A 12,905-nucleotide genomic window follows, 5' to 3' on the forward strand; every position below is an offset into this window, starting at 1 on the left:
GGGCCTTAAGTTGCCAACCCCTATTCTAGTATAACACACTAACCATTGCACCAGTGACAGGCTGCAAGAGCCTATGCTCCCACCTCTCTAGAGTGCCATTCTTCTCTCCCTCAGTGGACTTGACCAGGTTAACAGGTATGTCAGTACCACCTTTTAAACCAAGGTTGCCGCTAACCAGTTTCCCTCTCAACCAGGGTTTGCTAACTAGTTTCAAACCCTGGTTTTCAAATCCTTCTTCAAGGCAAACCCAGATTGACAGTAACCATTGTTAAGGTGAATACAAATGAACGGAGGACATCATGTTTGTGGAGAGCACATTATCCTGGAGTCTATCCCCCATTATACCTTTAACCACAATGAGGCTAAGACTATAATTATATCATGGTTTTGCCCATTCTCCTCCTCTGTCTCCTAATGGCATCAAAGCCCAAGGCCGCTAGAACGTGCTGCTCATATTTTTCTTATGATTGACCAGATGGTTCCCTTTCAGGAATCTTTGGCAATGCCTGCCTAATTCTGATAATTTCCTTCAAATCCTTCAAGTATACTTCCAAGCTCCACTTGATTTGGAATTCTTCCTGGCTTGGACTTTCCCTTTGTGGGCTTGGTAAAGATACATCATTGGCTTAGGGGGCTGTTCAGAAGCTTCCATTCAGGGGGCTCTGGGCACTTAGTGCTTCAGTGTCAAAGCATTTAATATATGTTTGGATTGCAAATAGTGCCTGAGTAAAACTTAGCTAAACACCACCCACAATTTCTTCCCCTCCTTGGCAAAGAGCAGTATGAATGGTAGGAAGAGCATTGAGGTGTGTAAGGAACTGTACTGAACTGTCAACCTGTGCATCAGCATGCAAAACGATTAGCTGTCTGCAATAATTGGGAACAACCAAACAGACCCAGAATAGGCTGCCTTGCCTTTCAGAAGCTCTGCCCAGCCCAAGCACAAGAATCTGCCTATAGTCTGCTAAGTAACCAATTGTTTTACATGTCGCTTCTCTTCTGCTGTGGGGAGAGGACTCTACAGCCTTAAGGACTAAGGGCATTGCCCATATGCAAAAAAAAATAATAATCTAAGGTTATCAAGATCTGATGCACTTCCAGGAGGTATGGAATGGTAGATAACAAGAAGTCCCTTCTTTGGGTCCCTTTGTCATATTGGGTATAATGTGTAGGCTACTGGGGTGACTATTATTTGTACTTGGTAAACTACTTAGAAACTTATTTTGGTGTTAATCAGTATATAAATTAATATAAAGTAAATGATTTTATAAAGTTGTCCCTTCGATGCGGTGAAGGTATCCTGCCCCCTTAGCAGAAAAACACCCCCAAAGCATAATATGTCCCCCTCCATGTTTGACAGTGGGGATCGTGTTCTTGGTGTCGTAGGCAGCATTCCTCCTCCTCCAAACACGGCGAGTTGAGTTGATGCCAAAGAGCTCGATTTTGGTCTCATTTGACCACAACACTTTCACCCACTTCTCCTCTGGGTCATTCAGATGTGCATTGGCAAACTGCAGACAGGTCTGTACATGAGCTGTCTTGAGGAAGGGGACCTGGTGGGCTCTGCAAGATCTCAGTCCTTCACGGCGTAGTGTGTTACCAACTCTTTTCATGGTGACTGTGGCCCTAGCTGCCCGAAGATCATTGACAAGTTCCCCCTGTGTAGTTGTGGGCTGCTTCATCACTGTTCTCCTGATCATTGCAACTCCACGAGATGAGATCTTGCATGGAGTCCCAGACCAAGGGAGGTTGACAGTTATTTTGTGTTTCTTCCGTTTGCGAATTATTGCACCAACTGTTGTCACCTTCTCACCAAGTTGCTTGGCAATAGTCATGTAGCCCAGTCCAGCCTTGTGCAGGTCTACAATCTTGTCCCTGACATCCTTGGACAGCTCTTTGGTCTTGGTCATGGTGGCTACTTTGGAATCTGCTGGATTGATTGCTTCTGTCGACAGGTGTCTTTTGTACAGGTACTGTAACGAGCTGGGATTACAGGTAAGACCTCTCCCTTACAGCAGGTGCTTCTAATCTCAGCTCGTTACATACAGTGAAGATACCAGGTAGCCTGACATCTGGCTGGCTGATAGGGGATCAAATACTTATTTCACTCATTATAATGCACACCAGTCTCTGACTTTTGTCTTCTGGGTTTCTGGGGTTTTCCTGTTGTTATTCTGTCTCTCACAGCTACAATAAACCTACCATTAAAATTATGGACTGGTCATTTCTTTGTCAGAGGACAGACGGGAAAATTTAGCAGGGGATCAAATCCTTTCCCCCCTCACTGTAGGTCTAGCCTCATCCTCATCCTCCCTCCCTGTTGAGTTCTAAAAGGTGTAACACTGAGACTGAGGATCAGGAAGCTGCCAGGCAGGGTCACCCTTATAGAGGCAAGCAAAAAGGGGCTGGCTGTTGGTAGACTTATCCATAGAATTGTAGAGTTGGAAGGGACCCTGTGGATCATCTAGTCCTACCTTCTGCATTGCAGGAATATGCAGCTGTCCTATATAGGGATTAAACCTGTGACCTTGGTGTTAAAGAAGGACCGAACATTTTTCATGTATGCAACAACGGCAGCAAGGGTACTCATCGCTAAGAACTGGAAGACTCAAGAACTACCCACACTGGAAGAGTGGCAGATGCAACTGATGGACTATATGGATCTAGCCGAGATGACTGGCAGAATCCGAGACCTAGGAGAGGAGAGGGTTGAAGAAGATTGGAAGAAATTCAAGATTTATTTAAAAAAATACTGTAATTTGGCTGAATGCTAAGAAAGGATGCTAGATCATAAATAATTGTGCACCACTAAATTAGTGAGAATTAAGATGATAAGTAAATTTGAGAAAAAACTATAAACCTTTTGGAGAACTTATAGATTATATTTAAATGAATTTGACATAAGAGTGTAAACAAGATGATAAATTGCTGGCAAGAATTGGCAATGGTGTAAATGAGAGCGGGAGGCGCGAGGGAGTCCAAAGATGTTATGAAAAGATGTTATGATATATGTTATACTGTTTTTTTTTATTTTTGCATTTATGTTTGAAAAATCCAAATAAAATATTATAAAAAAATAAAAATAAACCTGTGACCTTGGTGGTATCAGCACCATGTTCTAACTAACTGAGCTATGCTGAAACACTTGAGGTCCATGTGGCAGCATCCCACCTGCCCAATGGCCCCCTCTTCTCTTTGAATGACAAGGCATTCACCAACCCCAGTGACAAGCACCCTCCCTGCCCATCCCTGCATCAGCTTGCCTCACTGCAGGTTGAAAAGAAGCCCTGTTTCCTTTTTTCCAGGAAGACGTACGTCAGAAAGTCCATCTGAACACCTTTGGCTTCTTCAAAGATGGCTTCATGACGGTCAACGTACACGACCTCTCAGTAAAACCAGTCGGAGTGGGTGTCAAAGACTACCTGGTAGGCATCCCTTTTGTATTTTGCACCCCAGCTGTACCCCCCATGCCTTCATGGAAGGGTTGAGCAGTCAAAGGGAGGGTCATGTATTGGGATCAAACACCACTTGGCCCTTTGCAAAGGTATATCCTTTTGAGCCAGAAGTGGTGGTGGGAGCCTTTGACTTTCCAGATGCTGCTGGACTTCAATTCTCATCAGACTCGGGTAACTAACAACCAGGGGTGATGGGAGTTCCTAGAATTGTAGAGTTGGAAGGGACCCCAAGGGTTATCTAATCCAACCCCTGCAGTGCAGGAACCACAGCTACAGAATCCTTGGCAGATGGCCATCCAACCTTCGCTTAAACACCACCAATGACAGTGCCACTTTCTGAGAGGGGCATTGTTGTTGTTTTTAATTTCATTTATGTACTGCTTTAGCAAAGTTTTTTCTAATATGAGAAATGGCTGTTTTTATCAAGAAGTAAAAAGCTTGATTGCTTTTTTTTTCAACACATACTTAAAATCTGTTGAAAACCTTAAATTTTAATGCTTCTTTCTTTGAAAAAAAATGTATGTGCTTTTTTCTTTTTTAGGTGGGATTCAGTTTAGACCGAACACGGAATGATGGATTCTCCACCTATCTGGTAAGGGCATAGGTTGAGCACATTGTAGCTCAGACAAGACCAATTAGAACGCCCAAATTTATCATTGTTTTCTGCTGAGTTCTTTTGGCTAATGAAGAAGAATGCTCTGCCTTGTACAAATTTATCTTGGGCACAACATGGACTGAGGTGACAATGTATTGGTAGTACCTCCTTAGATTTATGTCTGCTTCTCTGAAAAGTGATGTTATTGCTACGTGAAAACCTCTGGTGGACCTATCCAGCTGTAAAAGAAAGAGAGAGAGAGAGAGAGAGAGAGAGAGAGAGAGAGCCTTTTCAGACAGAAGTAGCAGAGAGAGAGAAGTATAGGATCCTAAACTATGTTTATTATCTATATAGATGGAGAAAATGCCAGGAGTGTTTGCAAACCTGTAATCACTTATTTGATGGTCGGAGCATGCCTAGTTACTTCACAATGATAGAAAATTGTCTTGTCAGTTATAGAGAACCGGTACCAAAAATTGCTGTAATTATGGCAGTTTCTGAGAAGCTTACTCATTATCTGCGCACCTTGAGAGGGCAAACAGAACTTGAAAACTATGCAGCAAGTGATGGAATTTTGTATTACATTTGTAGTCGATAACAAGACCTAGAAGGCCACAGGTTCCTGTACCCACATTAGATGCTTTGGGTGGCTCTTGTTCCTGCCTCATGTCGCCCAAGATCTCTGGTTTGCTTGTTTTTTACAAGCAAGCAGCACGTATGTTTTATTAAATAAATAAATATAAATATAAACAACTTTCTGGCCTTTATGCCCTCTTAAATCTGTTTGGAGAAATTGGCAACTAATTTGATTTTTGTCCTTTGTTCTGGTTTTATGTGTTCCTTGTTTGAATTCAGAATAGAGAATGAAAAATAATAAAAATATTGACAAGCAAACTCCATAGGCCAGTTACTTCCTCCCCTGATGCAAGAAGGTGGCAGGTGTTTAGAATCATCAGCTTTTGCTTACTCCTTCTTCTCCAGGATGAAGAAATGGAATATTGCATTTTGAATAAAACACCAGACCATGACATCTCAGTCACCCGTCTGATACTGGACTTCACAAAGAAGATGTAAGAGACGCATCTCATATCTCTCCATTCTCTCACCCGCCACCCCCAATTTGGAGCCTGTAGCAGAAAGCATAGGCTCTGGGAAACAGAATTACAGCCCAGGGCCCTCATTCCCTCCTGGGAAACATTCCAAGGGTCCTATAACAGTCGTGAGCGGGGCCAGAAATAAAGGTGGGCAGTGCAATGGATATGACGTTTAGGATCATATGCAAGGTCCATCTAGCTTGGCATTGTCTACACTGATTGGCAGCAGCATTCTGGGTTTTCAAGCAGTAGGATGGACATTCCCAACACTTCCTGGAGATGTTAGGGATTGAACCTGGGGCCTTCTGCATACAAGGTAGATGCTCTGCCCCCTGAGCGACAGGCTTTTCTTATTCTTTTTAAAAAACAATAATAATGAATAATAATAGTACAAAAAATGTGCACCCTACCCCAGTGACCATTATTTATCATAATTATCCAAGTTTCCAAAAACTTAACACTTTCTGAGATAGTTTGACCCCTTTCTGCTTTAACAGTACAAATTCCACAAATGCCTTCCATATTTCCTCAATATAATTTCTCTTCCATATTCCCCTTCTTTGATAGCACACATGAATTTATCATTAATCTCTACGTTCCACACTTTATGCCATTCTATTTGAAATCTACCTTGCTTTAGGTGCAGTCTTTACTTTTACAGGGTGAGTCTTTTAAAAGAGGCCCCATGGAACATGTGTACTCTGTATCCATGAGGCTTCTTTTAAAGGACTCACCCTGTATATAATAGGCTGGTTTCTACACACCCAAGCTTGGCCCTGAAACCCTGGAGAGCCAGTCATTGTAGAAGTTCTGCCTTAGATGGACCAGTGTTCTGACGGCATAAGGCAGCAGTTTCCAGGGTTCCAATGTCATCTCATATATTTTTTCTACCCATATAAATATTTTTGTTCTATTAAAGCATTCCCTCTTTCTCCCCAGTGTGCAAGTCAAGCCCAAATCCAATATTCCCCAGTTGCCAGAAATTATATTTGATGACACTGATGGGAGTGTGAATGCGGGAAGCAAGCAGAATTCAGGTAAGTAATTTTATGAACAGCTTCAGTTGCATGCTCTATATCACAGTTCTGTGTCTTATCAGGAAAAGCTGCATGCCAATGGCCTGTCAGTAGAGTACACTACCGCAATGCAGTTACTGGTTCCAGTGACTTTAGAAATGGATTTGGCCTAGTTGTCTGTCAGTGTCAGTTAGCTGTCCTGGCTGTACAGAACCTGCAGCAGAAAATGCCAGAATTAGCCTTCTTGGATCTCTTTTACTGGGGGAAATCAAAACTTTTTGCTGACGGGGCCCATCTTCGTTCAGCATCCTTTTCTCGCGGTGGCCAACCCCCTGCCTCTTGCTGTAAGCAGGACCTGAGCACCACTTGCCCCAGCAGAAATGTTATGCCATGTACTGTAAGAGGAACACAGTGAAGAGTTTTCCTGCATTTTGTGCTCTGAATAGAACCATAAGAAGAGCTTTCTGGGTCAGGCCAATGACCCATCTAGTCCAGCATCCTCTTCTCACAGTGGCTAATCACTGGGAGACCTATATGGGAGAACCACAAGCAGGACTCAAGCAACTGGTATGCAGGAACATTGCTGTCTCCAATTACAGAAGCAGGGCATAGCCATCATAGCTGGTAGCATGAGAGCGCTGAGCACATAGGACTGATGGTCTCAGTAGTGCAGACCACCATGTAAATGACCAAGGTCCCTGTTCTCACTCTTGTGTGTTTTATTCCTCTAGATCCTAAGCAACCACAATCCAAGCAAAACGTGACAGAACTCCAGGTAAGAGAGTGTTGCCTTATTTTGATGATGATGATGATGATGATGATGATGATGATGATGATGATTATATAGAATATGTAGCAACCAGGAACAGAATGGACATACACAAAACAGAAAAATGTAAGAACAAGTACACCATCCAAAGAATGTGAAGAGCATAAGGGAAAAGGGGAGAGCCAAATACTGAAATAATCATCTAAAAAGAGTCATAGGGTAATAGAACTGTGAAGCTGGAAGGGATCCCCCAAGAGTCATGTATTCCAACTCCCTGCAATGCAGGAATCACAGCTAAAGAATCCCTGACAGATGGAACTCAACATCCGTTTGAAAACCCTCCAGTGAAGGAGAGTTCAGCACCTTTTGCGCAGCCAGTACAGGGATGAATCACAGAATCGTAGAGTTGAAGGAGAGTTTGAACCTAGTGACAAACACAGGTTTGCCATCCCTGGCATTGGACACTTCTGAGGATGGTCAGAACTTTAATGCTGTTGCGCTGTGTAACATGGCCTTTATATGACTGCTGTTCACAAGGCAGGAGCAGCAGGACCTTTTTTGTGTGTCCCCCCCCCCCATGTAATGCCCTCCCAAGTGAGGTGTGTCTGCCTCTCTGTCAATATTCAATTTCAGGAGGGGTTTGAAAACAGCTCTGTTTATCCAAACTGAGGAACTCTGTTCCTGGCAACCCTGAGGATGGAAGAATCTTTTTAGCTGTCACTTCTTTTAGAAAGTTTTTAACTAACTCCCTTTTCAGTGTTTTTGATTGTAATTGTTTTTAGAATGTTTTGATCTGCTTTTGCTTGTTTTTGATTTTAAATTGTGTGCCTGTTTGCCACCCTGGGCTCCTTGGGGAGGAAGGGTGAAATACAAATTCAGTTAACAACAACTTTTTGCATATCTTAGGGCTGCGCAGATGAGGGTAGTTTTGCAATTAGCATTTTCTTTGATGAATTCAATCTGTTCCTAGTGAATTGGCAATAGCTTGACTTTGTCTCAATTGCTCCTTGATCCAGTTGCCGCCAGAGAAGACACATCCCATCCAGAGCAAAGATGGCCACTATTCATTCCAGGTCAGTGCTCCTGAAACATAAGTCAGATGTGTGAGTGTCTGCTTTGCTGGAAGTTGCCTAAAATACCACTTTCTCCATCTTAAACTTGAACAATCACCAAAATCTGCTTCAAAAACCTTTCTTGGGGCCCAGAAATCCGAGATTTTGGAAATGCTTCATTTTTGCCGTTAATGACATTACAGTTCTTTGTATCTTTATTGTTATGAATTACATGGGGGTTGCTTGAATTTGGTGTCCACTTGTTGAGATGTTTTCATTTATTGTTTACGACTTTTTAAAAAATGGTTACATTTTTGTGATTGTTAAGGTGAATTATCCAACTTATTCAGTGTGCTAAGTTGCCATTAGTATTGTTTTAACTGTGGAAAGGTGGTGTACAGATCAGTGATGGTGAGAAATGGACAGGAAGCCAGTGCCATTGGTGCATAATCAGTGTTCCATATTCCATCTCTCTGGATTCCACCAACACCTGGGCTGCCTCCCTTTTTCTCTCTCTCCCACTGATTAAAGTTTCCAAACCATCTTCAGAGTCAGCCATAATTTCTTTTACAATAATCTCTGTCTTAAAAGCCTGGTCCTTCTGTTTCGATAGCATCACTTTGTAACTCAGTTTCGTAAGCTGCTTGGAAGCCTCTCTCTTGGCCAGAAGCAGTATAAAAATTAATAACGCTGAGCTGAAAGCAAGAAGTTGGTTTTAGAGTTGGGGCTATTTATTATTTATTTGGGGCATTTGTACCCCATTCTTCAGCCAAAAAGCCTCCCAGTGTGGCTTACATACAATCAGTGCCCACAGGCTTACAATCTGGAAACAAAACCATAACACAAAAGGGAAAAGGAATAGGGAGAGCAGAGGAAAAAATCAAACTCAGGCACCAATTCTTAAACAATTGTTTACCTTAGTTGGACTACTTTAAAGTGGAATGACTTGTGAACATTTGCACAGATTGTTGACATTTCCTTTCTTCTTCTCCTCAGTTCTCCTTCAACATCAGCTCAGAAAACCAAGAAGGCCTCTACAGTCTGTATTTTCACAAATGTGTCCCGAAGAATGAGCAGCTCCTCTTCACTCTTGATGTGAGTTGGACTTTAGTTTCCTTTTTTTGCTTTGAACCCAGACTCCTCACCCACCCAGCTCCCTCCTGGTGTTCTGGACTGCTTTGGGAGAGTGTGAGAAGGACATCCAAAATATTTATTGGCTAGGAATATTTATTGGAAGGACATCCAAAATATTTAATTGGCTTAAAGAAAAATGATAGGAAAACAGGATTGAACAGAGATAACAATTAACATTGTATAGCATGAATGTTTATTTTGATCAAATGTGCCAGTTTTTTAAATAATGAGTTTTATGCTTGCAAGCGGCTTAGATGCAGCTTTGGCAGTTGAGTGGTGTATACACATTCAATAAATGACGATGCTAATAGTGCAATGCTTTGTCTGCTTGCAGATTGAGATTATGGAGAAGAATCCAAGCAGCTACCTCTCAGCAGGAGAGATCCCTCTCCCTAAGCTCTACATCTCCATGGCCCTCTTCTTCTTCATCTTTGGAGCCGTGTGGATCCACACCCTTCGGAAACGCAGGTAAAGTGGGGATCCTCAGCAAAGCAGCCACTCATTCATAGAGAGCCAAATTTCTGCAATCAAATAGATAAATGCAAACATAAAAGCCATCAGTTTAAAAGAGTATACAGTGGTACCCCGGGTTACATATGCTTCAGGTTACAGACACTTCAGGTTACAGACTCTGCTAACCCAGAAATAGTACCTCGGGTTAAGAACTTTGCTTCAGGATGAGAACAGAAATTGTGGGGTGGCGGTGCGGTGGCAGCGGGAGGCCCCATTAGCTAAAGTGGTGCTTCAGGTTAAGAACAGTTTCAGGTTATGAACGGACCTCCAGAACGAATTAAGTACTTAACCCGAGGTACCACTGTATATACACTTGACTCCACAATGCATAGTTTTCAACAGTTGGTGCTCAGATGTGAGATCTGTTTCATACATCTTAGATATATGTCAATCAAGTCAACATATCCCTCTGAAATCCAGGGTCGGGGTTGATGTGTGCAAGACTTGGCCACCAGTCACCTGTAAAGGCCTCCTGTTCTGTCTCGCCCCTAGGAAGCCTGCATTGCGGTGTAAGAGGCTATGGCTATCAGTGTGCACTAACCCTGATAGCTTTGCTCTGCCTCCATGGTTGGAGGCAGTAATGCTTCAGAATAGCAATTGCTGGAAATCACAGATGTGCAGGATGCGGTTGTGCTCAGGCCCTGCTTGCAGGTTTTGCATGGGCTCCTGGGTGGCCGCTGTGAGAACACGATGCTGGACTAGATGGGCTGCTAGCATGGTCCAGCAGGGCTGTTTTGCACTCTTTCATTTATTATTATTATTTATTAAATTACATTATTAAATTTTTATGCCACCCTATACCCTCAGGTCTCAGGGCTTCTCAGCAAGCATCAGTTTCCACATGCCCACCTCCCCAAAGAGACCCTTCCTCACTCTTCCAGAAATTGTCTATTTCCACGTAGGTAGCTGTACCAAGATAGGTTTTCAAATCCTTGTAAACAAGTGCCTTACTTTGGTCCTGAAAGAGAGAGAGAGTCAAAACTGTCCTGTGTCCATTATGATTTCCTGCTGCGCACACCTATGACTATAAATATTCATTGCCAGGAAACGGTAACAATATTTTAATAAAAAGCAGTAAATGTCCGTGGGCTCTGTTGCTACAGTATTTTGATTCAAACTCGCCTTTTGTATTATAGTTTGGTTTTTTTCTTCCTGTCAGGAGAGTGTCAGCAGGACTGTTCTCTTCTGACTTTCCTTCTCGTGTTTGTTTCAGGGCTGATGTGTTCAAGATCCACTGGCTGATGGCTGCTCTTCCTTTCACCAAGTCCCTCTCATTAGTCTTCCATGCAGTAAGTAACCACTGTTTGTTTTTTTAGTTGCAACTAACAAAGAAAAAAAACTGTGTCTTAAATGAAACTGATGATTATGAGCTGTGTGTTCAAATGTAGAAAAGGCAGTGAGATCTTCAAGTCATTGGGTGGTATATTTATTTAACAAGGTTCATATACTGCTTGATTATTGGCTGGCTTCACACTTTTGACATCACTCCTGCCCTTTCCCCCTCCAGATTGATTACCACTACATCTCCTCTCAAGGTTTTCCCATCGAAGGCTGGGCTGTCGTCTACTACATCACTCACCTGTAAGTATGTGGACCATGATGCTGTCTGTGATGTGGTTTGCCACCTCCACAGAGGCTGCCCAGGGGAGTGTGTGGGTCCTCTGCTCCTTAGATGATTGGTCATGGGGAGCACAGAGTTGGTCCTGCTTGGTGTCTGTACCAATCGTTGTAGGTTAAAGAATAGTTATTTTGTCACCTCCATCTGTATTGGGTGTGGGGAACATCTGGCCCTCCAGATGTTCCTGAACTGTATCTCTCAACAGCCCCAGCAACAGTGTTGGCCAGGGATGATGGGAGTTGTTGTCCAAAAATGTATGGAGGGCCAAAGCCACCTGCTCTATATACACTCATAATATTGTTTCTGATTACCTTATTATGTTTTATATTCTGGGGTTGGTGCCAATGCTAGTCTAACTCAGAGTAGACCCATTGGAATTAAGGGGCTGAAGTTGGTCACATTCACTAATTTCAGTGCACCTACTCTGAGTAAGACTAGCACTGGACACAACCCATTTCTGTAACCCTTAAACAGATGTGGTTGATGTTCTCCTGTGCTTCTGATATGTGCCTTTGTGTACGTTTTGCTAGTTAATTGATTAATTTTCCTAAATTGCTTTCTCCTGTTGAGATGGCTTGGAGTGTAAGCACGGAAATTAAATAACTTATGTTTTTGAAATCCCTTGTCACATTTACATAAAGATTGATCAGTTTCTCTGTAGAGCACTGCCAATGTCACATGGACATGGTTTTTTCTTCTTGGTTTTCATGCATGTAGCTTCTGAAACAGTTGTTCTAGGAAGCATTTACTCCCCCTGCTGATGTCAATTTAACTTAATTTATTTTTTTCACCAGGTTGAAGGGGGCTCTGCTCTTCATCACCATTGCTCTCATTGGCACAGGGTGGGCATTCATTAAGCACATCCTTTCTGACAAGGACAAGAAGATCTTCATGATTGTCATTCCTCTCCAGGTGAGGCCTTGACTTCCTCTGCTGGGGTGTGCTGTGTTGCACTTATGAACTAAGAACTTCTGAGTTCTTTGAACACCCTTGATGAACCCAGATTCTTAGGAATGTTACATGAAACAAAGGCAAGAATAATAGAATCTTAGAGTTGGATGGGACCCCAACGGTTGCTTAGTCCGACCCACTGCAATGCAGGAGTCTCAAATACATTATACATGACAGGTGGCCATCCATCCTCTGCTTAAAAACCTCCAAGGAAGGGAAGCCCACCACCTCCAGAGGGAGCCTGTCCCACTGTGTACCAGCTCTTTCTGTCAGAAAGTTCTTCCTGATGTTTAGTCAGAAACTCCTTTCTTGTAAGTCGAATTCATTGGTATGGGTCTTACCCTCCAGAGCAGGAGAAAACAAGCTTGCTCCATCTTCCATGTGACCACCCTTTTGATATTTGAAGATGGCCATCGTATCTCCTCTCAGTCTCCTCTTTTCCAGGCTAAACATACCCAACTCCTTCAGCTGTTCTTCATAAGGCTTGGGTTTCCAGATGCTCAAGTGACTGATGTCTTGCTTGCTGCCCTTCTAACCAGGTCCTGGCCAACGTAGCCTACATCATCATTGAGTCAACAGAAGAAGGCACAACGGAGTATGGTCTCTGGAAAGAGATCCTTTTCCTGGTCGACTTGCTCTGCTGTGGGGCCATCCTCTTCCCAGTTGTATGGTGAGTACCAGCAAGGGCAACTATTGTGAGTGTGATGT

General features: G+C 42.9%; 1 protein-coding gene across 2 annotated transcripts in view; it reads left to right on the forward strand.

Annotated features, from left to right (window-relative positions):
* The window catches only part of GPR107 (G protein-coupled receptor 107), a 48,474-nt gene that overhangs the window by 11,981 nt on the left and 23,588 nt on the right, over positions 1-12,905 (forward strand). For both annotated transcript variants that reach the window (XR_014152538.1, XM_081847129.1), the window contains exons 2-13: positions 3,306-3,425; positions 3,997-4,047; positions 5,032-5,120; positions 6,084-6,181; positions 6,892-6,935; positions 7,946-8,002; positions 8,978-9,076; positions 9,450-9,583; positions 10,842-10,917; positions 11,136-11,209; positions 12,041-12,158; positions 12,737-12,867. Coding sequence is in view for 1 of the 2 variants with exons in the window: in XM_081847129.1 (XP_081703255.1) it covers positions 3,306-3,425; positions 3,997-4,047; positions 5,032-5,120; positions 6,084-6,181; positions 6,892-6,935; positions 7,946-8,002; positions 8,978-9,076; positions 9,450-9,583; positions 10,842-10,917; positions 11,136-11,209; positions 12,041-12,158; positions 12,737-12,867 (1,091 nt within the window). In the remaining variant the exon portion in view is untranslated. The remainder of the gene's footprint in view (positions 1-3,305; positions 3,426-3,996; positions 4,048-5,031; positions 5,121-6,083; positions 6,182-6,891; positions 6,936-7,945; positions 8,003-8,977; positions 9,077-9,449; positions 9,584-10,841; positions 10,918-11,135; positions 11,210-12,040; positions 12,159-12,736; positions 12,868-12,905) is intronic.

The sequence above is a fragment of the Podarcis erhardii genome, assembly GCF_964252035.2.
Source record: "Podarcis erhardii genome assembly, chromosome: Z".
In the NCBI taxonomy this organism is placed as follows: Eukaryota; Metazoa; Chordata; class Lepidosauria; order Squamata; family Lacertidae; genus Podarcis; species Podarcis erhardii.